The sequence below is a fragment of the Mytilus galloprovincialis genome, chromosome 1, assembly GCF_965363235.1.
Source record: "Mytilus galloprovincialis chromosome 1, xbMytGall1.hap1.1, whole genome shotgun sequence".
NCBI classification, from domain to species: Eukaryota; Metazoa; Mollusca; class Bivalvia; order Mytilida; family Mytilidae; genus Mytilus; species Mytilus galloprovincialis.
This window is the reverse complement of record NC_134838.1, coordinates 63,620,440-63,646,248: the sequence shown is the minus strand read 5'-3', so window position 1 is coordinate 63,646,248 and position 25,809 is coordinate 63,620,440. Positions and strand designations below refer to the sequence as shown.

Genomic DNA, 25,809 nt, shown 5'->3' with positions numbered 1-25,809 from the left:
ACAATTCTTTAATTTTGTCACATAGTTATTAGTCCCCTGCCGACGAAGTAGGTTTTCACTCCGTCCATCTGTCTGTCTGTCTGTCTTTCCATCCGTCAGTCCGGCAAATCAGCTTTCCACACTTTTTTCATTTTGCCATTCAATACTCTCAGAATGCTTGTTTTTTCTTAATACTGACTGGAAATCGTCACGAATAAAAGTCCCTCTGACGATGGAAATGTTTGAAGTCGGAATCAAAGGCTTTGTGTATTTCCAAATCTTTCACGCTGTAAGAACTTGCTGCTGACAAAATGCCGGTAAAAGTTTTCCTTGACTTTGCACAATGACTCCCTCCAATAAGTTCGGAGCTTTCGAAGTCTTCCTTGTGTTCATTTACGGTAACTGGGATATCGCGCATGCTCATAATGGCTGCTACATACGCTTCCATACTCTCTGGTCCGCCATCATCTGAGCTGTCACTTTTATGTCTGGAATACCGTTTATCTGAATCTGTTCGTTTTCCATTAGAATGACGTTTGTACAATATCGTCTCACCTTAGATAAATAAATGAAATAAAAGTTATGAACCCCTAGGTTTTTGTTTATTTCGTTGAATTGCATTTTTGTTACTTTTTAGCCCACTTTTCGTTTTATTAGCTAGTATATTAATATTGTTAGCAACTCAACAGTAAATGTGTAACGAAAATCGGTAATAGTTTATTTATTTCGATGTGAAATACCAGTTGTCTTTTCCTGTTAATTGTGTTTCTATATGTTTATAAGTTTCTCCATAGTTGGAGCACCGTCTATTTGTTAAAACACCCCTACAATTGGTATAATCTTGATTTTCACCCCTTCAAGTATAATGGACCGTTCCCTATGGTAGTATATAAGCCAGCTCAAGACAGAGAAACTTTGTCAGTTATATGTGGACCGTTGAAGTGATAACATCAGGGATTATTTTCCAACTGGTAAGTAGAGTGAATTAAGTGATTCCAAAGGATATATAAATAGTGTTCGGATTTATATGTGAATATTGCAATAGTGATTGTGATACAATGTATAAAGTGAATATGATATATATAAGTGGTTATTGTATTAATGAGAATACAAGGTGTATACTTGCTGGTGTTGCAAGTTGTACTATGTGGAAGTGTGAATACTTCATAGATTTGTATTAGTGAGAATACAAGGTGTTTACTTGCTGGTGTTGCAAGTTGTTATGTTGTGGAAGTGTATTAGTGAAAGTGCACTGTGTTAAACCTTACCAGTTGGATAATATTCATTGTGTGGGAACTCAAAGGGATAGTTAGTGCGTGAGTTCAGCTGTGTTATATATATATTCTTTGTGAATTGAAACATTGTGCAAGTGTAATTGTGTCACTGTGTTATTGTGGTTTATTGAACATTCAAAAGGTGATACTACATATTGGTGGACGTTGTAAATAGAAGTTGTATATTATGTGATTTTGTGTTCATACATTTTGTGTAACACTTACTTGATGCATGTTGCAAGGTAATCTGTTGGTGACATGGTGTAATAAAGGGCCGTATGCATGTTGCATAATAATGTGTTAGTGACATTGTGAATAAATCGGTCTGATACATGTTGCATAGTGATTGCAAAGTGACATTGTGTGTATATATTCTGTAATAAGGCAGTGTGTTTATGCATTGTGAATGATTTACTTCACCTTGCATTTTGATTCATGTGCATTGTGCTGTGTATATAGTTTTTGTTGTGAATCAATTTAAGGATGTGTTAATTGTTTTGAATAGGACAACTGGTTGTGGGGAAAAATTGAGATGAACACTTGAAATCCTGATTTATTCAGATACGGATCCATTGATCGCCCGGTTACACGTTACAAATGCAAATAAGGAAATACAATTTATTAAGTACATGAAATTATGAAAACTGTTTATTCAGTCGAATACGGTAATATGTATATGGTGATAAATGCCTAAGTTTCGATTAGAGAAAAGTAAAATCACAAAAATACTGAACTCGGAGAAACATTCAAAGCGGAAATTCTTATAATCAATTAGCAAAACCAAAAGCTCAAATATATCAAACAAATGGATTTAACAACTGTCATATTCCTGACTTGGTACAGGCATTTTCTTATGTAGACAATGGTGGACTGATCCTGGTTTTATAGCTAACGGGCGCACTAGTACGTTTGCGCGCATTTGGGGATTAAAATGTGTTACGTTTGCGCGCAGCTTTTGATTACATTTGCGCGCATTCATTTTACAGGTAATCTCAGGTAAAAATATAAATAAAAATTATTTTAAATTATTAATGACTATATTTTTTTTTTTGGATTTTTTATAACGGATATGACTATCAATTATTAATTATTAATTTTGAAAATAGTTTGTTAATTCAAGTTATGTATTGTTCATATTGAATTCTAAAACCAAGTAAAAACTCCGTTATAACTTAAGATCAAGTTACAATAAATTGGCTATGTCAAAAAAAATACTGATTGAATTCTTACTAAATAGGTGCCTTAGGAGACTTAGACTTACGGAAGGGGTACTGATACTTGTAAATAATTGAACAAATTAATAAATGAATAAGTATTATTACCTGTATTTTACCTGAGTTTACCTGTCAAAAAAAAAATGCGCGCTTCATACAAAATGTACTTCGGTCAACGCTTTTACACCCCAATGAAGTTACAAAAAGAAGCATTCAATTCTTAAATATCAATTTTCTCTATCCCTTATAAATTTGGTCTGTTATTCACTATTCTTTATATCTAAGCACCCCCTTATTTTCCGTTCAATATTTTTTGGGGGCACATTTTTCTCTATTCTATACAGTCCGCCAAAAGTTAAGCACCACCGAAATATAACTGGCAATATTTTTTTAACTATTGCAAAAAAAATATTAATGTTTGGTGTTATGAATTACCTTTAACATACACTAATGCCCGCGTCACACTGTCCCGATTTTTACGCGGATGGCAACACGATTATGGAAATTTTCAAAATCGGGACTGATCGTATCCAGATCGGACTATTCGTAGTGCCATCTTTAACCATCGTAGAACCATCGGTCACTTTTCTATCCTTAGGGGACAACTTCGGGAAGGGTTCTAAATTTTTTAACATGTTAAAAAATCCCCGAAGGTGCGTCCGATGTTGAGGGTTCGTATTGAGTTCGTATCACCATCCTCACCATCGTAATGTCACCGGGAATGCATCTTTGAACATCGTATTGCATTCGTGTTTCCATCGTTTCCATCGGGCAGTTTTGCCATTACGATGTCTACACGAATGAATCACGAAGCTACCCGAATGTCTTACGATGGCAACACGACTTCGTGAAGACCTCGTTATTCCGTCGTGTTGCCATCGAATAAAAGTACGAAGGCGACAAGATGTAACTTCGACGGCAATAAATCAAGCTAAATGTAAGTTAATTTTCGCGCTAAAATACATTTAAAGTGCCATGCGCGATATGCACTGGTCAGTCTAATACGACAGTTAAAAAAGACGTTCACAAAACATGGAGCTTATATCATATGATTCTATGAGAACAAGAAAGGCGACAGCGTTGTTTCTATTAATTCAAATGGAACAAAAAGAGCAGCTATTACAGGCTCAGGATTTACTTTTACAAGTAAAATATTATTGTTTGTCAATTTTTCATATCAAGTAACATAATGAAAATCATAAACGCGCCTCGTACACCAACACTGCAGGTACACGTATATAGGGAAACCAACTTTTTTTTCATTATTCTGATTTTTTATGTATCGTCTGAGTTGTTGTCACACGAATGTTTACTACATAACCATTTTGTTTTCTATATGTCATATTTTGCCGCATTTGTTGCTTTCCCCACATTCTTCCTTTTGTCTATAGTATTATGATATTCTCCTGGAAAGAGCTGTTTTTGAATAAAAGGGATCAACGAACCCATTACCTTACCTTTAAGATAGATCAGTAAACATGGGCATAATTATGGGTGATTATTCAGACTAGTGCACACATTTAACAGTTCAAACAAGGCAATGCCGAGCGTGGCATCCCCTCGTATGTAACATATTGGGGACAAATATAGGCACTATATTTGTATATGACACATGCAGAAAATGTTAAATTGAATATGCATATTTGATACATAAACTATTTTTTTAGAAATCAACCAAAACTTTCAGTAACTGGAAATACCTTTAGAACCAGCAGGTAAAAAAATGAGCAACCAATTTCCTGTGTATTATGCTATTTCAAGGAGAAAAAACAAGTCCATCTGCATGACATTGACCTTTGGCCTTGAACGTAAAAAATGTCAGATCATTACAAGGAGGAACAATATACCAAATGTGGTTAAAATCTTTTGAAGCATATTGGTTTTAGAGTGTCCACAAGGGTGATATTGCCTTGTATTTATACAACTGCCACTGTGACCTTGACCTTTGAACTTTAAAGTCAATAACGCTTAAGATATTCTTAACGAGTAACACCATACCAAGTTTTGAGCATTTTGGTTCTAGAGTGTCCATAACAATTTTATCTACACGCAACTTACATGTAGTAGGCGAGGGGATAATAAACTAAGTTTTATAAGAATTAGACAAAAAGATCGATTTCCCGCCATGCATGGCAGACTTGTACAGACTCATACCCCTCCCTCTTCCTCTTCCTCTCCCTGATTTTGGTGGCATTATATGCAGAGAATCAAAGTCAAGTTTTACCCTTCAAGCCCACTGTATTCCGTTTTATGATTAAACCAGAAATTAAATGTACAATATAATATATATTCAACATTGATCAAACAATCAAAAAAGCGTGATGCCTTCGGCATATAATTTAAATGCATCGTAAGCTGTACACGACGTCTTTTAGACATCGTATGGCCATCGCGACATCATCGTAATCCATCGTGTAGCCTTCGTAATCCATCGTGTAGCCTTCGTGATCCATCGTGTAGGCTTCGGCTAAGATATGAAGCTTAAATGCCCGTCTTCGGTTAACCTTCGTATGTCCATCTTTTGCTATCGTATATAATTTCGGCACCATCGTATAGACTTCGTTATTCATCGTACCTGCTTCGGTCACTTTTTGGTATTTTAACGAGATCGGGACCAACTTCGTACGAACTTACAGTTTTCGCATTCGGGTGTCAATCGTATATAAAAATCGGGACAGTGTGACGCGGGCATAAAAAAATTCATTACGACCAAAAAGATTGCACTCCGATAAAGCAGTCAACCAACCTTTTATCAAAGGTCATATGTGCGTTTATAAATACACTGTTTCTCCAGGTGGTCGTGTAAGTGTTCGTACATTGGTCCGTCGACTTTATAGAGGCAAACGAAGAGCACGTCGTGGTGTATAGAGACCTGTACCTTCAAGCAGGCACTCTACCGTCAGGTTTAAATGGGATAATGAACATCTATGCTTGAACATAAGAACCTGACAAAACACTCATTGGTCAGATGGGAGTCAGTTTCCTTTACTGCCAGAAGACGCCATAATACGAATTTCGCAGGGGAAAAAAACGGCCTATGACCAAAAACAACATTTGCACAAGGACTGCATGCATTGCTGGTTGTGTTCCAGTACGGGGTTGCTTCTTATACCGTTATAAGCTGGGTATGCATATTCTGCAGGGTAACATAAACGGACAGACATACAGAGATTTGGTGCCTTAACATATTGTAGTCCGTCATTTTAGTAATCCCCCACTTGCGTCAACATTGTCAAGACACTTGTACCTGAATGACAACGCTATACCACGCAGGGCAAGAATTTTAACCGAGTCCAAAGAGCAACCAGCCATTTACACTAATTTTTGGCCTTCCTTGACTCCATGCATGAACCCTATCAAACATGTCTGAGATGCCATTGTCGGAAATCTCAATCGCAGAGATTCACCTTTACAAAAGTTTGTCGATTTAAAAGTGGCATTTGTTGTTTAATGCAACAGATTTCCTCAACTAAAGTTTTGAAGGCTTGTACCGAGAAAGATAGGTCGTGTTATGAAACTGTACCGGAAATGAGGTTGTTACACATGCTACTGACTCAAATATTGACATTAAATTTGCCAAACATACCAAAGATTATGTGTAGAAAATTTTAATGGTATTGGGTGATTAATTGTTGTAAAAAAATAAAATCACAGTGAAACTTAAATTCCATTTCTTAATTGTGTAATTTACACTATTTCTATGAACGAAAAACCTATATGCATAGAACCTTCATAAGTGACCAAAATTATATTTGTGGTTTGTTTATGGTATACATTAGCAAAATTGCTATATGATTGTTTTCTATTTTTCGAGGAACAATTGATTTTTTAAATTTGAAAAAAAATCGATGCAATAAAAGTAGGTGGTGCTTAACTTTTGGCGGACTGTATATATATGGATGTGCTCTGCACATTTTGTCCATAATCATAATTAATCTATATTCTGTAAACCATATCCAAATGTTGCGTTTTTCTTGGCGAAGCACAAAATGACAATTTTAAAATCTTTAATATGGCAAAACTTTTAATTGAACCGACGAGTTCGTGCACTTATCGATCGTAAAGTAACAAGAGAGGAGACTATCATGTATTTGGTGTTTATTTTCCAACGCACAATCAAAAGCTCAAGAAAACTTACTGTCGATCTGGTTTCTGGTTTCTGAGGTAACATGCGTATTGAAATGTGTAGCTCCTGCAGCGACAATTAAACTGTCAGATCCGCATGTCTGTAAAATAAAAAATAATAAAGGAATGACTGTAATATTTTTTCTGTCTATGAAGAAATAACATAAAAAAATTTGGTGCACACTGAATAACGCGCGTAGCGGGTTATTTAACAGTGTGCACCACATTTTTTATGTTATTTCGAATAGACAGAAAAAAATATTACAGTCAATTCTTATCATGCTTATAATTTAATTCTAAATTCCATTTTAAATCGTAGAAAACCATGAAAAAACGATGATGACGTCACGGTCACATGACTAAATTATGTCTATGTGCGCATAACAAAATAACATCAGCCAATCAGAACACGCGTTACATCCAAAATTAAATTATTTTGTATTGGAAAGTTAGGTTCCAAGTACTGATATGATCGTCTTTATCAGTACATGATGCAAAGTATCTATTATGTTCACCATCATGCACATGAAACAATTCCGAAAGGCATACTCCCGGTAAGACACTTTGGGCTTATAAATCTAGGATTTTTACAAAGTTGATGATAATGTAAATTTTAACAATTTTTTGAAAGTAGATTGCTATTGTAAAATACAATGTAATCCGTATTTGACAACACACTTGTCATGCATATTCAGGTAAAAGTATCATTATGCCATGCAATAATAATGAAATCTTCATAATTTGATCAATTGTGCTAATTTTAGGCGGTTTTTGAAGTTTTTGGAAGTGACCGCAATTATGGTCAGTCTTAATATTGATTTTTGATAGTACATAACATTTTATCTCAACATAACATCACATCAGGTTTTATTTCACGTGACCTTTTTAATGCAGTACGAAAAAAAATTAGTTCAAAGTAAGTTTTTGCTAAAAAAAAATAAAGTATTTTTGCGTTTTTTGCGAAAACAACATATATGGTGAACTGTGAATATAGGATAAAGTAAACTCTTGTCAGTTTTCCCTTGATGATACTACCACTGTACCACACCTAAAATAGTTTGGGGCCTACAACTGATTTACTGCATTTTCACTTTTACTACATTTGTAATAGAAAATGGCTTACTGCAGATGCGTATTGTTGAGAAGTGTGAGCATGTTCCATGCATAACTCTTTGTGGTCTTCTTTTTTGTCATTTCTCACTAATTTATGACACATGTCACAATATGACTGCCAATTCTTCCTTGGACAAGTACGCTCATGAGTTCCCCATGTTGATCTGAAAGACATGTTCGAAAATTATAATAATAAGGCTTTCACAAGATTTGATTGCCTGTGTGCAGATTTGAATGGTTCCTTTTCTATTTTTAGTTTCATAGTCATCCACGAGTTAAAACCTTTTTTGCGCTTCGCACTTCATTCGACGTCAATTTGCTTTGCAATCTTTGACATAGAGCTTGATAAAATAGTATTGTTCTCAATATAAACATTGAACAATAAACAATAAACCAACAATTGACCAGACACAGTTTGCAACAGTTAACCAATAGTCAAACAGTTAATGCTATAAGCTATAAAATTAAAAGTTACAAGATATACCACAGTACTATTAACCCTTCCGAAGCACTAGATATGATATAAAATCGTGTTATTTGTTCTTTAGTTATATGTGTGTATACTTTATATTTCGGCCATTGTCTCGTTTTTTCATATAATTTACATTAAAATATTTTTACCTTGGTACCATCAATCCGCATAAAAGACATTTCTTCATCGTCTGACATCTTTGTATATGGGAATTAAGTTTCTTGAAAGTAAATTTTCTCCCACAAAACTCACACTGTGACATTCGAAATGGACATGATGCTGCATGAATTTGTATATTAATTCGCTTGTCTCTTGTTTTACATCCCCTTCCAGAATTTGCACAACTGATGTTTGCGTGTAAGCATATTGACTTGTGTTGTAAAATTTTGTATCTTGCCATAGTTAATCCACAACCTATGTTGGGACATGCGACGTCCGCCATTAAACAAGCGTCCAAGTGAAAAGGCTCTTCTTCACGAAGCATCGTCTTTTTACAAAGCTTGCATTTTGTTTCAGACTTTACACAAAACTTTTCATGCTCATGTAAGTCTTTTTTCATCATTGCTTTGCCACATTTATTGCAAAGAATTAAAGCAAATGAACAGTTCTCTGAATGTTTGGAAGCGTTCTCTCCTGTAAGTCGTTGGTCACATCCAAAATGGTGGTTTGGGCAAATAATGGAACGATGTTTACATTTTAACAAGTGTTGTTCTATTTGATATCTTATGATTTTCTCTCCACATCCAACTGATGGACAAGTTATCCAGGTGTGAAGACACTCCTCGACATGTTTATCGACACACCATTTCGGGAGGAAGGTCTGGCAAGCTTTGTTTGGACACTTAATTGGTTTATATCTGCATACTTTTGCATGGCTTATAAATCTGGTGAATTCTCTACCACTGCAAGCAAATGAACAATGACCGTACCGGCAGTTCAGAAAGCAATGTTTTAAAACACCAGTTAATCGCCATAGCTGAAATGGATTGATGTTGTGTTTTAACTGATTTGAAGCTTTTTCTTTCAATGCCGATTTCTTTACCTTTTCAACAATATTACGTGTCCACGTAAGTGTTTTTATTCCATTCCACCTTATTCGTCTAAATTTTGGTGGTGGTTCTAAATTAGAATAAAATGATAATTGTAAGAAGCACGAAACGTGATAAAAAAAAGGGTTTAAACTCCTTTACATTCGCAAAACAAAGTTTCCGTTAGTACTTGGTTGCACATTTTAAATAGAAATCTTTTGGTAAGACTTATACCCAAGCTATTACGTAAAACTTTAGAAAAAAACCTACTCATTATGATAAGTCTACCACAGTATTCAATTTTCTTTTGAGAATAATCAAAACTTGAATTCCATATATTGCTTATTGTTCGTAAATTACTAAATGAAGTCTACGAAGGCAAAAGTTGTTTGATTGTTCATACCATTTACTTGGTTTTGATCAGTATTGATAAATGAAACACTGTACTAGTTGTAATAAAAAACGTTGTTATCTTTTCATTGAGTTTTAGTTAGGCGAAGCAACACAGTGTTAAAATACCACACTCAGACTCATGAAATAACTAGCTACAATCTGGTTTTGCATTTGTATTGAACGCAGTCTCTTTCTCAGGTAGTGTTGTTTGTGATAACATGTTGTTTTTAGCCGGGTTGCACTAAGATGGACGAGCTGGTAGAGAAAAATGGGTAACTATTTAGTGGGCCTTCAGTGCAGTTTTACAGTTTTCAATCCAGATCTATGAAACCTCGTCGAAGGGTTGCTTACTTGTTGATGTTCATGACTTGTTGATATAGACTTGTTTGAAGATTTTTTCCCATCCTAAAAGTTTTGAATTCCCTATTTTGTGTAAATAGCTCCCCTTAAAGTTTTCAATCAAGATCCTTAAAACTGCACAGATAGAACAGTGCACCTGCTAATATGTAGTTGTTTGGATGAATTTCCCCAACATTTTACAGGAACATTATAATAAAAAATAAAATATGAATTAAATTTCTTTTTCAACCCATGTCTTTCGAACTTCAAGCATAGATTTACAAACCTATTTCATTTGTCCACCTCTCACTAAGGAGGGTTTTTTCTTAAACCATTTCTTCGTTTTCTATTTCATTTATTTCAAAAAGGTTTTTGTAGGCCATATGAAACTGTGGTTTTTGTTTATTATGTTTCATGTTTACATACATATGTACCCTATAACATTATGTCCTTTTTTGTATGCAATACCTTTTGTAATACTATATGTAGTAATCGATGTGTACAAATATCTCTATGTGAAGTATATACATAAACTGGTTGTGTTTACTTATCATGATACTACAATTACTTCCTTTTCCTTATGTACTTAAATATAATCATCCTTAAAATAAACTGAAGAAAAGAGACAACAACCAACCAAACAAAACAAAAACCAACACCAACACCAACAACATCACCAACATATAAAATAAAATTGAGAATGGAAATGGGGAATGTGCCAAAGAGACAACAACCCGACCATAGAAAAAAAAACACAAAAAAACAACAGCAGAAGGTCACCAACAGGTCTTCAATGTAGAGAGAAATAAGAAATTCCCGCACACGGAGGCGTCCTTCAGCTGGCCCCTAAACAAATATATACTTGTTCAGTGATAATATGTATAGATTCAAGTAAGGTTTTCATTTCAGTGTCACATGTGTTCTAGTTAACAAGTTGATATGATTACAATTTCGATGAAAACTATATGTACCTTATTAAAATTAAAAAAAATAAACATAAATACGAAAATTGTGAATTTCGAACAAAGCTTATCTAAAATATTACCTAGCATTGCTTTCGTTAGTCGAGCAATGGCTTGTTTCTGGTACATCATATTACTTGATCTTGATGTGTATTTCCAGACATGGATACAGTTCAAAACTTTCAGATATCTGGGTATTTTACATGGCTGAAGGATTATTGGTAGCACTCGATGAATTCCTTTTGTTTTCATATACTTCCAAATAGCAAGATTGGCCATAAACATACACAACTCATCAGACAGAAAATTCTTTGTGATAAAAAGCATGGTAATCTTGGACTGTTCCATTCCTTGTTCGATAAGACCGCGCATGATTGGTTGACCTGGTAATCCATCTCGATCAGGGTTGTAGAACAAACAATTGTTATTCTCGAAGGGCTGTAACAAGCCGTTCACTAATTGACTATCATCTTCACTATAACTGGCAAAGACATGGTATTCTTTGTCTTGAAGGTTAAGAAAGCTTTTCCATTTACTTTTCATGGTGGCTGTGTTTATCTAAAATTGTCATATAAAATTCAAACAAACAAGGAAATACAGAAATATAAGTGTACTTTTAAAAGTCAATTCAGGAAGAAATTGTATACTCTTAAAGTTGTTAAAACTTTTTTAAATAAATATACGAGTAAAGTGGGTTTTTGTTTTGTTAAAAAAAATCAGGAATTTTTAAGATGACAATGTTTTAAATTGTTTGTCTAATTTAAAATCTTAAAAATAGATACTTGATTTTGATTTTTGACAACGTTTGATTATTGTGTTGTGATCTTTAAGAAATAACTTACTAGTCGTTCATTATGTTCTGTTTTATAAGTGTTCAAGAAATATCCTGAATTGAGCCCTGTTTATATGTATTTTTAGATTTCTATCAGAAAATCATTATGCATTATTTTTTAGGAAGAGGTATATGCATTATTTGAGGTGATTTACAGAACGCATTGTTTTGAAAATTTCAGATTTAAAAGCTAAGAAAAGGCAGTTTGCATGTTCATTCATCGTTCCAGTAGATATTCGATGCCGAGCAAATTGGTAGTAGTAATCAGATGCATTACAATAATGTTTAAATGTTAAAGTGCACGTTATTTTTTTTTTTTTTTTTTTTTTTTTTACAGTTCCAGTTTAGCCTATACTCAATAATAATGATGGCGTGCCTACAGTAGGAACATTTTGTTTTACAGATAACATATTTCAGACGACAGCCTAAAAAATTATTAATCGAAATTCCAAAACAAAAAGGTGACCATATTTCGTTGCACTCAAATGTATGCTCAATGATCCCCAAAATATCATAAAATAATTAAAAATCGAAAACACATAAAACTATTGGACTCGAAAGTAATTATAAATTTTAATATAACTGTTTTGTTGTGTAAAGGACGCATGATATTAGATCGTTACATTTCATTTTCTGCAGTTTAATCAGATAAACATCAAACGCCTCAGTAAATCAATACACACACAAAAGATAAATATTTCTTACCTGTATATTTATCAACATCCGATATACATGTATTATTTCTAACCGATTTTTTTTTATCCCATACTTATTTTACAAATATTTAACTTAAAAATATTTCTAAAAAGAAAATGTATTAACAAACTTACATCACTAGTTTCATCCGAGGTCGTTTTTGATCAAAATGAAAGATTAAAGTAATGAAAACGTGAATTACCCAACCACCAAATGGGTTATCCTTAACACTTCCTAGTTGTTAAAATAGTATAGAGTTATCCTTCCTGATACACTGAGCAGACGAGAAAGTTATCATTTTGTAGTATTTGATATAAATGTATAAATGAGAGTCATTATACATATATGACATATATACCTTCGTTTTCCCTCAATCCACTTATGTCTTTTAAAAGATCGGTATACTACAGTTGCCTGTTTTGTCTATCTTTTTATGATTTCGTCAATAGTTTATAATTGTGTTTTAACATTCTTTTTCCTTGTTTTCAACTATACGATGTCCTTTGGTTCGCCGTAAACTCAAGTAGTACTGTAAATAGGTGGAGCTAATATGCGTCACAAATAATACATCTCCTATTATGTGATATAAGAACAGCAGAGGTAATGATTTGTCCGTGTTAAAAATCAAATGTTGAGGAAGTGAAATTCTTGAGGAAATTCTCTTTTTTTTTGTTTCTCTATAAACTATTTTTGTTAATAGCATTTCAAATGAAGATTCCACACAATAAAGTTCACATACATTTACTATAACTATTACGTTTAAGTATGACCTTACAAGCCGAGGGTGGCTAGCTTCGGAGAGTCAGGATACAGTTCTACACCCTGATTCTTTAAATCTGTAGTAAATAATTAAGTGATGGTGCAATAACAATCTGATGAAGAGGTCATAGCTAATGGAGATGGGACATGGTATTTGATATCTCTATATTTGTAGCAGGACAAAACCATCTTTATAGTGATGACAATGACATGACACACCCTTTCGGGTAGGAGCCATTATGTGGTGCTGTGAACGCATTTACCGATAATGGTTTACAATTAAAATTGAATATTGCATATGCATAATTATCATCTGACCATATTATAAACTCTGTAAGTGCCTGGCTCATCAAACAGTGTGATTTTTTTATTCAAAGCTACAGATGTTCAACATGTATAATTAAAATTTAAGGTCTTTTTTTGTACATGTTGTACTTTCCCAAGCATTGAACAAACCATGTACTTGTTGATTTGTCACATTTCAATTTAATCCATATATTCAATGTACACATGGTGGAAGACGTCGGAGTGACCAGAAGAAACAACCAACATTCAGCATGAAACCTGGCATTCCAAGTCAAATAATATCGGAGTTCGATCTTGTCATGAACTAGGTTCAAACTAACAACCTCAGTGTTGACAGTCTATAAATAAAGTAGATGAACTGTTTGTATGAATTAATGAATACTTTATTGCAGAAAGCATTATATATGCTATAGCAACGAACACAATTTTTCAATAAGACAAATGATAAACAGCATTAATTGCCGGGGAAATACATACAATACATAAAAAGAAAACAAGCAACATTATGTAACAATATTTTATCTCATTGACTATGCATATTACATGTACATACACAAAAAGTGAAACAGGCGAAAATTCAGAGCAATGTCTTATATACGGAATGATCAGCTGACAATTTAGCCATGTTGACTGAATTGCCGATCTTAGCTTGTTGATGATTTTTGTCGAGCCTGCAACTTTTGTTGCCGAACGCATGACATAGGGATAGTGATCCGGCGGCTACGGCGGCGGCGGCGTTAGCTAACTTCCTTCAAGCTTTATTTTTAAGAAAGTGAAAGACCTGGATGCTTCATACTTTGTATATGGATGCCTCATGTTACGAAGTTTCTGTCAGTCACATGTCCAATGTCCTTGACCTCATTTTCATGGTTCAGTGACTACTTGGAAAAAAAGTTCAGATTTTTTGTAATGTTAAATTCTCTCTAATTATAAGTAATAGGATTACTATATTTGGTATGTGCGTATCTTGCAAGGTCCTCATGCATTTCAGACAGTTTTCACTTGACCTCGACCTCATTTTAATGGATCAGTGAACAAGGTTAAGTTTTGGTGGGCAAGTCCATATCTCATATACTATAAGCAATAGGTTTAGAATATTCGGTGTACATGTCCAACTGGCAGATGTTATCTGACCTTGACCTCATTTTCATGGTTCAGTGGTTATAGTTAAGTTGATGTATTTTGGTCTATTTTTCTTATATTGTATGCAATAGGTCTACTATATTTGGTGTATGGAATGATTGAGATGTGTACATGTCTAACTAGCAGGTGTCATCTGACCTTGACCTCATTTTCATGGTTCAGTTGTCAAAGTTAAGTTTTTGAGTTTTGTTCTTTTTTTCAAATACTAATTGCAATAGGTCAGCTATATTTGGTGTATGGAAATATTTTATGATCTACATATTAGTCGTATTTCTTTTTTTTTTTTTTTTTAATTTTATCGTTTTATTTGACCTTGACCTCATTTTCACGGTTCTTTGCTCAGTGTTAAGTTTTTGTGTTTTGGTCTGTTTTTCTTAAACTATAAGCAATAGGTCAACTATATTTGTATGGAAGAACTGTTAGCTGTACATGTCTGTCTGGCATGATTCATATGACCTTGACCTCATTTTCATGGTTCATTGGTCCATGTTTAGTTTTCTTGGTTAAGTTTTTATGATAGTTGTAATAAAGCTTTATATTTAGGACTATTAACATAATATCAATGATTAATTAAGAAGGCGAGACATTTCAGTGTGTGCACTCTTGTTTCTATATTTACCAATCAATTAAGAATTTTACTCCAAAATTGACGAAAATCGACATTCAAGAGCTTTAACTCCTGTATGAAGTATTATTTGCCTTGAAAGTATTTTTTGCTGATTGCTTAATCTATTACAGATCACATGATCGGAACAAACAAGACAGCAAAACATTGGTAAAAAGGTCTTTAATTAACAATAACTCGTAGATTAGTTCAGTTTAACCATCTTTCATTTGCTTAAATATGCAAAAGGGATGAGACATAAGTTAATCAAATTTATACAGAACTTTAATAACACGTACACTGAAATCCTTAGTCATTATAAGAATTAGAAGATGTGGCATCAATACCAATGAGTCAACCTTTCACCAGAGACTTAATGACATAGACATTAACATATCCGTACGGCATTCAATAATTTGTAAAACTTATACAGCATAGTCAACTATAAAAGGTATGGAAATGACAAATGTAAAACAATTCAAACGAGAAAAATAACGCCCTTATTTTATGTTCAAAAATGAATAAAAAACAAATATGATATAGAACAAACGACAATTACTGAGTTAGAGGCTCATGACTTGGGCAGAATCAGAATGTTGCGAAGTTAAATTAGTTCTTATGAGCGTCAACATTTCTCCTATCCTGGGACAGTGATGTAACAGTACAAATGAGAACACACTTTAAATAGTTGAAAGGTATTAAACGCAATTAGATCGATACAAAACAGATATACATTTTAAAAAACAGAGTGTACTTGGCAGGGTACATTTACATATTTATCCTGCGCTTAAGGTGGTACCCAACACTTTCACTAAAATTAATTTGGCTCGTTTAATATTCATTAAATTTTGACAAAGTATTTACTTTGACCCTTTAACAAAAATATAAAAAATTCAAAAAAATTGAACCAAGCGTTTTATCAGAAAAATTACACTGGTTATATAGCAGTTTGACAAACACTAATTTTGATCATTGAGAAGCTTTATATTGCCTTCACAACGCAACGTAATTAAAACGTTTAGCTGATATTTCAGAGTTATCTCCCTGTAGTGTTAGGTACCACCTTAACTGGCCAATATTTTGGTAGTTTTCTTTGTTTATGGGTTTCGAAACTTTATAATTATGCATATGATTACAAATATTGCTCCCAAACGTTCACGATGTATGTTTCACAAGACATTATTGACTTGTGTACGATATACGGTTAAATTTGAATCACTATTTTTTCAGTTCAGTTCACTTAACATTACAAAAGATAAACTCAAGGACAGTTAATACAAATTGTTTCATTGCGTTGGCATGATGAATTCTTGCGTCTACGACCTGTCTTAAAAACTTCACAAAGAAGAGTGTTCTTGTAGATGTAAATGTTTAATGTTGGAATCCAACTTTTCGTTTCTTTTCGACGAACGAATTCAAATTAATATTCGTGCGGAGAATTTCTTTTAGAAAATCTTCCAAGGTCTGAGGTCCACCAATTTCTGAACAGCCACGACTTGTTCTTGTTCGCCATGGAATTGAAACTGTACTTTTTCCATAAGTAGAATGATGATTGTCTTTAGGATCACCTAAAATAATTTAATTGCAATCTAGTCGTATAAAAATCATGATGGTGATATTTACCTTGGGGTTTTGTGATTTTGCGTAGCTGAAGTTATGCCTACACCTCGTTTAAATATCATGTATATAAATCGGATTTTCAATTTAAATAAAATAATTATGTAGGAAGAATATGAAGATCTAAAATGGTGTGGAAGATGTGGATACACTTTACGTTCAGATCCCTTATAGATTAATTTGTATGAACACTTTTCATACAAATTATTAAAACATGTATTTGAGTCACAATTTGTACGATAAATTCCCCTCGAACTTACTGAACTGACGAGTGAATCTGTTATGAAAGTAAAAATATTAAATGGGCATAAGCTAATGTTGAGAAAACAATTATAGTACGATTCCTTTTAGTTTCAAATAATTATTAGCTACATACTCTAAAGAGCCTGTGTTGCGCAACTAGATCTTCAAGATGTTAACATGTTAATGAATTTTGTCCTGCAAGTGATTGTTGATTTTTAAAAATTTATGCTTTTAAATTATCAAAAAAGGTTTAAAAAAACTGTCATTGAAGGGCAATTACTTCAATGTGGAGTCGTCTTGTTATTATGGCCATGTTTAGTTTTTATGAAGATCTTGTCTTTGTGATTCTTCATCCCAATTAAATTATTTCTGTCTTAATTATATTTTGATATACACAAATATATAATGAATGGTAAAATGTAACCTTCAAGGATGATAACTCCTATAAAACGTCGTCTGACAGTTTAGACGTTAGTGACTAGCAGGTAGATATCAACATTCTGAATCTTTCAGTCCTTTTTTTCCTTCTATTTATAGCAGTTTTCAAGATAATTAACTGAACTTGCATTTTGAATCTTTGTTCCATTTTAAGCCATGTCGACTATGTCGGTTGGCAGGAGGGTTCGTTGACCACATTTTGAAAACTAATGGTAAAATTTTACCAGTAATTTTAGAGATTTTTGTTGAAGTTACCGACGACGACAAACAATGGACGCCAACTGATGAGAACCAGTTAATTGTCAATACATTGTGTAGTTCTTAATCGCACACAATTCTTAAATATAAAAAAAAACAAACAGGAACTATCAGATTTTGGTTAAAAACATATTATTTAGATGATATTATAACAAAAGACGACCATTTGAGAAGTTCCAAACTTAGAACAGGCATTTACTATTGCTCAATTTCCTATGGGAAAGAGGGAAGTCACAAGACGCTTCAAATTTGTGGTGGACATGAAAATCATTTTCATTTTAAAAGTTTAAATTGCTGTTTCTATTCATAACAAAATAGAAGATGACTGTAAAATAATTTAAACTGTTCTTACTTTTTGGTGGCTGTTCATGTTGAGAAGAATATGCTGGACCATCAGGTAAATATGAACCAGGTTGCTCCTGCAAATTAAAAACATAAAGAAAGAACACCCGATGTCTCACATGCATCGTTAATCTTCTTGTATTCAAGTCAATAATTCCTGGAATATTTCAAAATTTAATCAGTTGATAGTCATCAATATAAAAAGTAGTCAATTTTGAACGAAAAAATGAAGTAAATACCTATGTATTTAGTGGTCGGCAAGTCGGCAGGTCGACGCTTTAAAATAGGAATATTTTCAAATGATGGCATGTTGACACTTTTAAAGACAGTTTATTTACATGTAAATATATTATTAAAACATTTGTTTTTAATGTTCGGCTAAACTAATAGCGATAAATAAAATTCCTACTCAACTTTAGGTAGACTCCTGTCATTTCACATAGCACACCCGAAATTAAAAAAAGGTTTGTTCACTTTGGTATAAAGTTATGACCGCTTCTATTCTTTTTCACTTTCACAAATGGATTATACAGAAGACTTACTACTGTAGGAGTGTAATCATGCTCCGTACATAACTTTTTGTTGTCTTCCAATGTGTCAGTTCTCACAGGATAAACGCCAGCACATTGACGCCTGTTATACCTTTGACACGTACGCTTTCCCAAGTTGACCTACAAAGAAATTCCAAAAGTACAAATTAATTCATTATTATTGAAAGTTCTAGAAATGGACAATGACACCGCAAAGAGCAGAGGGGATACAACATTGACCCATAACCTCGAGATGTAAATCTTATGTTTAATTTTGATTAAATTGAACACATATCCTTATTTAGACCGGACATGATTGTAAACAGGGACAATAAGTCTTTTACATGTTATTTAAAATAGTATTTAAGTTAGATATACAATCCTTATTAACAATACATTTTTCAGCAGTGGTCAACAATTTAACACATTAAACCCTTTAGAACAGGAACAGTTTACCCTTCCAAATACATGATACGATTTGTATCGTTTAATTTCTGTGTATACTTTTTATTTCGGTCGTGGTCTTATTTGTTCATTTTAACGATTTGCCTTTTCGTAGCCTGCATTAAAATATCTTTACCTAGGAAAGGACGATCCGCATAATGGACATGTCTTCTTCGTCTGACAGTTTTTAATGTGGAAATTAAGTTTCTTGAAAATCAATTTTCTCCCACAAAACTCACACTCTGAGAGTCGAAATGGACACCATGCAGTATGATTTTGTATACTTATTCTTTTATCTCTGGCGTTACATCCTCTTTCAGAATTTGAACAACAGATATTTGTGAGTAAGCATTTTGACTTGTGTTGTGAAATTTTGTGCCTGGCAATTGTTATTCCACAACCTATGTTTGGACAAGAGACTACCACCATTTCGCAAACGTCCAAGTGAAAAAGCTCTTCTTCACGAATCATCGTCTTTTTACAAAGCTTGCATTTTGTTTCAGACTTTATACAATACTTTTCATGTTCATGTATGTCTTTTTTCATTATTATTTGACCACATTTATTGCAAAGAAATGAAGCAAACAAACAGGTCTCAGAATGTTTGAAGGCGTCCTTTTGTGTAAGTCGTTGGTCACATCCGTAATGGTGGTTCGGACACAAAATAGTGCGATGTTGACATTTAAACAAGTGTTGTTCTATTTGACATCTTTTGATTTCCTCTCCACATCCAACTGATGGACACGTTAGCCTGGTTAGTGGACAGTCTTCCACATGTTTATCGACACACCACTTCGGAAGGAAAGTCTGGCAAGCTTTGTTTGGACACTTGATTGGTCTATATCTGCATCTTTCTGCATGGCTTATAAATCTGGTGAATTCTCTTCCACTGCAAGCAAATGAACAATGGCCGTACCGGCAGTTTAGAAAGCAATGTTTTAATACACCTATTAATCGCCATAGTTGAAATAGATTGATGTTGTGTATTGACTGATTTGAAGCCTTTTCTTTCAAAGCCGATTTCTTTATTTTTTCCACAATATTACGTGTCCACGTCAGTGTTTTTATTCCATTCCATCTTATTCGTCTAAATTTTGGTGGTGGTTCTATAGTAGAATAAAATAATAATTGGTAGTAACACGAAACGAGATACAAAAGTATTCAAACTCCTTGACATTCGTAATACATAGTTTCCGTTAGTACTTGCTTGAAAGTTTCGGATGGCAAGACTAACGCAAGCCATCACTAAACAATTTAAAAAAAAAACATTCTTAAAATGACTATTCCATCATTCAACAAAATATTCAACATGATTGCCGTCCATTTCGCTAAGATTGATTAAACCATGTCCATGAAGCTTCACAAAAGGGTTGTGCACTTGTGGATGATCATTATTTGCTTATTTGCTTATATATGTTTTGATGATTTTTAACAAAAGAAATTCCTTATTTTGTGTAATCAACTCCTCTTTAAGTTTTAAACCCAGATCCTTTATACGTCACAGATAGAACTATGCACCTGCTACTATGTAGTTGTTCGTTGGAATATCCCCCATTTTCAGGATCTTCCAACATTTTGTAGGAACATTAAAAAAAACGTGTATTAAATTTAGTTTTTTATCCGAAGTCTTTCAAACTTCAAACAAAGTTTACAACCCTATTCAATATGTTCAACTTCCGCATTCTCAATTTTCATTTATTTTACAAAGTCTTTTTAAAAGCCATGCTTTGTTCTATGAAGCTTGGCTATTTGAAACTTAAGTACTTTGATTTTGATATAAAATATTTACCTGTTTCATTATATCATGTGGTTGATTTATATATTATGCAGTTGTCTTGTTATATTGTATGGATTCATTTTCATGGCCCATGATGTGTTTTCATAATTATGAACTTCGGTTTCTTGATTAAGTTTCGTGTTTCAGTATTTACTCTATCACGTTATGTCCTATTTTGTGTACAGTATAGTTATCAAAGGTACCAGGATTATAATTCAATACACAAGACGCGCATTTCGTCTACATAATACTCATCAGTGGCGCTCAGATAAAAAAAGTTTACAGACAAACAAATACAAAGTTGAAGAGCATTGAAGATCTATACCTTTTGCACTGTTATCAAGTAATCGATAGTATTAAAATTTGGTACACTATCTCTATGCGAAGTAGATACTTAGTTATACAAAAGTACATATTTTATCATGTTACTTCAATTACTTCCCTTTTCCGGTGTACTTAACCCTAATAATCCTTAAACCAAAATGAATAAAAGATGATTCGTACATGTCAAAGAGACAGAAAACAAACAAGACAAAAAAATATATTTAGAATCAAGTTATAAATTTATATCAGTGTCATATTTTAAAAAATACATTAGAATTAAAACTTACAATGAAAAATAACGATATGAATTTGAATATTTCAACTGTTCATCATAATTTAAACGAAATTACGAATCCCGCTTATAGTTTTTATTTAAGTTTGATTAAACAAACACAGAAACTGATTATTCCCCTGATTATATTATTGGTTTTCATCGCCAGTCTATGCAAAAGGCTTATCGATATAAGCATTTCTTTTATGTAGTAGCAATATATTTTGATATGAAATTTAACAAAAAAAAGGTGTGTACTCCCATAACAAGATCGTTTTTATAATAAGATATTCTCTCGACTTCGATAGAAAACTAAAATATATCTGAATCAATCTCAGCAAAATAGACTAATAAGTCTTTTGAAATATTCAGTAATACACAAGAATCTGTGCCCATAAATCTCCATCCTCAGCCACCCTATCACATTTATTTGTTCTTTAGGATTCTTGTAAACGCTTTGAACCGCGAAATCTGGGTTCAACCCCAAGTTATCATATATCTTTTTTGTAAATCATATTATTATGTACATGTACTGTATGTTACAAGTTGATGTAATTACAATTCCTATGAAAACCACCTTACAAAAAAAAACATAATTTCCGATTAAACCAGACTATTGACATTGTCAGGGACATATATGTAAAGACTAACGACCAGAAAATATAGCGCGCACTCACTATGAAAGACAAGGCATACAAGTATAAATACAAATATTATGATATTTTCAAACAGAGTGTATAAAAAATATTACCTAGAATGGCTTTTGTTAATCGAGTAATGGCTTGCGTCTGGTACATCATATTATTACTTGATCTAGTAGATGCGTATTTCCAGACATGGATACAGTTTAAAACTTTCAGATATCTGGGTATTTTACATGGCTGAAGGATGATTGGTAAAACACGATGAATTCCTTTCGTTTTCATGTACTTCCAAATAGCAAGATTGGCCATAAACATACACAACTCATCAGACAAAAAATTCTTTGTGATAAAAAGCATGGTAATCTTGGACTGTTCCATTCCTTTTTCGATAAGACCGCGCATGATTGGTTGACCTGGTAACCCATCTCTATCAGGGTTGTAGAACAAACAATTGCTATTTTCGAAGGGCTGTAGCAACCCGTTTACCAATTCGCCATCATCGTCACTATAATTGGCAAAAACATGGTATTCTTTGTTTTGAAGGTTAAGAAAGTTTTTCCATTTACTTTTCATTATGTCTGTGTTTATCTAAAATTGTCATTTAAATGTCAACAGGCGGGAAACTACAGAAAAAATAAGTGTACTATAAAAAGCAATTATGGAAGATGCTTTGTACTCTCAAAATGTCTTAAATTTGTTGTTTTTTTTTTTAACAAAACTACATGTTTCTTGGGTTATTCAAAGTCCTTTTAATAAATAAAAGTTTAAAATTGATTGTCTTAATCTGATATTATTATTCAATTCATATTTTGAAACCTTTTAGTATGGTTTTGCTATTTTTGTTAGAAAGATCTTACTAGCAATTATGAAAATTACTGTTCTGTTAAAAGTATATTCCAGAAATATACTAAACAGAGCCATTTGTATATATATTCTTAGAGCTCTATCAGAAGAAATCATTATGCATTCATTTTGGTATCAAAAAAGTATACGCAGAGGCAAATGTTAACAGTAAGCAGATGTAGGACAATAATGTTTATATTATTACGTATCTTAAATAGTTTTTATCAAACCATTCCAGGTAAAAGCTATAGTTTAAAAACTAATGGTGTTCCTACATTGAAAAAACGTTTATATAAAAGATTACAAAATCAAACGACAGCATGAAAAGTCATGCATCGACAAAATGTAACCATACAAGTATTTTGTTGCACTCAAATGTATGCTCCTCCACGCAATGTTTTTAAAGCACATATAACAATTCTATTCTAAATTTAAAACCGAAACCAGAGAAAATAATTCAACTGGGCAGTCAATGTTAATTTTTATTTGAGCTGTTCATTTGTGTTAATAACACGAGATTCTAAATTATGCAATTTTTCATATTACGAATCTAAATCAGATAAAAATCAAACGCAACAGATTTTAACAACGTAACAACACAAAACTAAAGACATCTACGTCGTCCCTATGTAACAATCGAATTCTAACCGAAAATAAATTATTCTATAATTATTTATAATGCGACCAATATTACAAATATTTAATAAAAAATATTTAAACAAAAAGATAATATATTGATATACTTACATAAAACGTTTAATTTGCGGTAGTTTAAGGTAAACATGAGAGTTTAAAGTAATGAAATTATGGATAAACCTACTACCTAATTGCGTGATACACAATACGTCCTTATTATAAAAACAAAATGCAAAATAGGGTTATCCTTCCTGATACATTGTACTGACAAGAAACTTTTATTCCGTAGTATTTGATAAGCTGACACGCTGTTTATTTATAAATACATGTCATCGCGGTAAAACATTCCTGTTCCTTTTTCTTTGTTTAATGCTGTAAAATGCCCTTAAGTTTGCAGTGAACCGATGCAGTGAATAGATTGGGCTTATCAACATCATAAATATTCATCACCAATAATGTGGCATAGGTATATTTTGTGGTCCTTGTTAGATATAAAATATTGAGGAAATGATTTCAATTTTAAGGTATAATTTGTATTAAATTACGGATTAGTGACTTTCTGTTTTAAGTATGACATTAAAAACAGAGAGTGACTAATTTGGAAAGCAAAGATAAAACTACCACGCTTCTTTTTTTCTTCAATAGTCAATATTTTCCAGATAAACGAGGGATATATACAAATTGAGATTGAATATGATATTTTATATATCTACATGATTTAGCAGAGCAAAATCTAAATAACAGTGAAATATCATGTTTTCGGGGAGAAATCGTGGATCAATGCTTTGAACACGGATAGTGATGATGGCTAACGTTTGCAATTTGTATGTTACATACACATACACATGATCTGATCATATTTGAAATAATCTACTTTGATGTTGTATAGGTTGCCTACCCCATCAAACCCTGTGAATTTATGATTCTATGCTACAGATGTTGAACGTATTAATGTTATACCTTGTGTAATGTTCGCAACAATTAACGAACCAACTTAATGATATTGCACATTTAAAATTTATTCCAAATATTCAGACTCAGACTTTAAAACCAACTAAATATTTCAAATTTTATTGACAAAAAACATTGAGTAGGACTTCACAGAACAGGTTAACATAGAGCCACCAACAACAATCAAAAAAAAAGGCAAAGCATTGGTTCTGATACCCTATCAATCAGACTCTCTTTTGTTCGACTTCTTCCCCTCTCCCTCTTCTTCCATAGTCCGACACTCCACATATACAGTCATGAAAGCAACGTATTGGTTCTGACACCATACGAATCGGAATGTCCGTTTGTCAACCCCTCTTCCTCTTCTTCATTAGTCCGACACTCCATTAGTCTGTCTGTCACGAAAACAAAGTTTCTGTATTTATTATTTTATTTCCAAATGGAAGAAATATTTTAGAATATTACGGTATTTGTTCCTAACAGTATGACGGATATAGAATACATGATCCCCAAAGTGAGGAGAACGATACCAAAAGTACATTCAACGTTGAAAAGAAACTGACAACACCTTCAGATCCTTGGATGTTTTACATGGCGGAATAGTGATTGGAAATACTCAATGAGACCCTTTCGTTTTCAGAGATGCATAAAGGGGGGTATCTGCCCGGAATAACGCGAAATAAAATTGCCATTTCACGATGAACGAACAATTCAAATTTTCATGCACGTTGATCTTTTTACCGATTTCACGAAACACGGCGAATAACGAACCTTTTTCACGTCTGCACGTGAAATAAAAATGACAAAACACTTTGCACGAAAATAACCCTTTACCATCCTCTTTCAGATACTTCAAAATAGTAAGATTGGTCAAAATCATAAAAAAAACTCATCAGACAAATTATACATTGTAATAAAAGGCATGGTAATCTTTGATTATTCCAATTCTTTTTCGACCAGACCGCGCATGAAAGGCTGTACTGGTATTTTTTCACGATTCAGGTTTACGAACAAACAATTGCATATCTCAAAGGGTTTTAACAATTCGGTAATCATATTACTATCATTTCAATATAACTGACAGGAAATTGTATCTTTAGTCTCGAATGTTAAGAAAAATTTTCATTTATTTTTCATAGTGTATGTTGATTTCTAAAATTGTATAATATAATTCAAACAAGGACGTAAACAAATACGTGTCGAATAAAAATGTATCGTTATTGAGAAGAAATTGTTTACCCCTTCTTTAATT

General features: G+C 33.0%; 2 protein-coding genes across 5 annotated transcripts; both read right to left on the bottom strand.

Annotated features, from left to right (window-relative positions):
• Positions 1–53: 53 nt before the first annotated feature.
• On the bottom strand, positions 54–12,922 carry LOC143081093 (uncharacterized). Of its 2 annotated transcripts, none has more exons than XM_076257337.1 (6): positions 12,786–12,922; positions 10,983–11,457; positions 8,327–9,296; positions 7,716–7,869; positions 6,606–6,693; positions 54–534 (listed from the first exon to the last, which is right to left on the bottom strand). In XM_076257337.1, the coding sequence occupies exons 2-6, from the start codon at positions 11,440–11,442 to the stop codon at positions 188–190; spliced, it is 2,019 nt and encodes a 672-aa protein (XP_076113452.1). In that variant the 5' UTR covers positions 11,443–11,457; positions 12,786–12,922; the 3' UTR covers positions 54–187. The 2 variants fall into 2 exon arrangements, with proteins under 2 accessions (XP_076113452.1, XP_076113446.1); XM_076257331.1 differs by lacking the exon at positions 12,786–12,922 and adding an exon at positions 12,562–12,662.
• Positions 12,923–13,750: 828 nt separating this feature from the next.
• On the bottom strand, positions 13,751–23,832 carry LOC143081069 (uncharacterized). Of its 3 annotated transcripts, XM_076257313.1 has the most exons (7): positions 23,718–23,832; positions 22,235–22,715; positions 19,248–20,217; positions 18,680–18,808; positions 18,148–18,214; positions 16,303–16,807; positions 13,751–16,025 (listed from the first exon to the last, which is right to left on the bottom strand). In XM_076257313.1, the coding sequence occupies exons 2-4, from the start codon at positions 22,698–22,700 to the stop codon at positions 18,742–18,744; spliced, it is 1,503 nt and encodes a 500-aa protein (XP_076113428.1). In that variant the 5' UTR covers positions 22,701–22,715; positions 23,718–23,832; the 3' UTR covers positions 13,751–16,025; positions 16,303–16,807; positions 18,148–18,214; positions 18,680–18,741. The 3 variants fall into 3 exon arrangements, with proteins under 3 accessions (XP_076113428.1, XP_076113436.1, XP_076113422.1); XM_076257307.1 differs by having other exon boundaries at positions 13,757–16,807; XM_076257321.1 differs by lacking the exon at positions 18,148–18,214 and having other exon boundaries at positions 13,756–16,807.
• Positions 23,833–25,809: the final 1,977 nt, after the last annotated feature.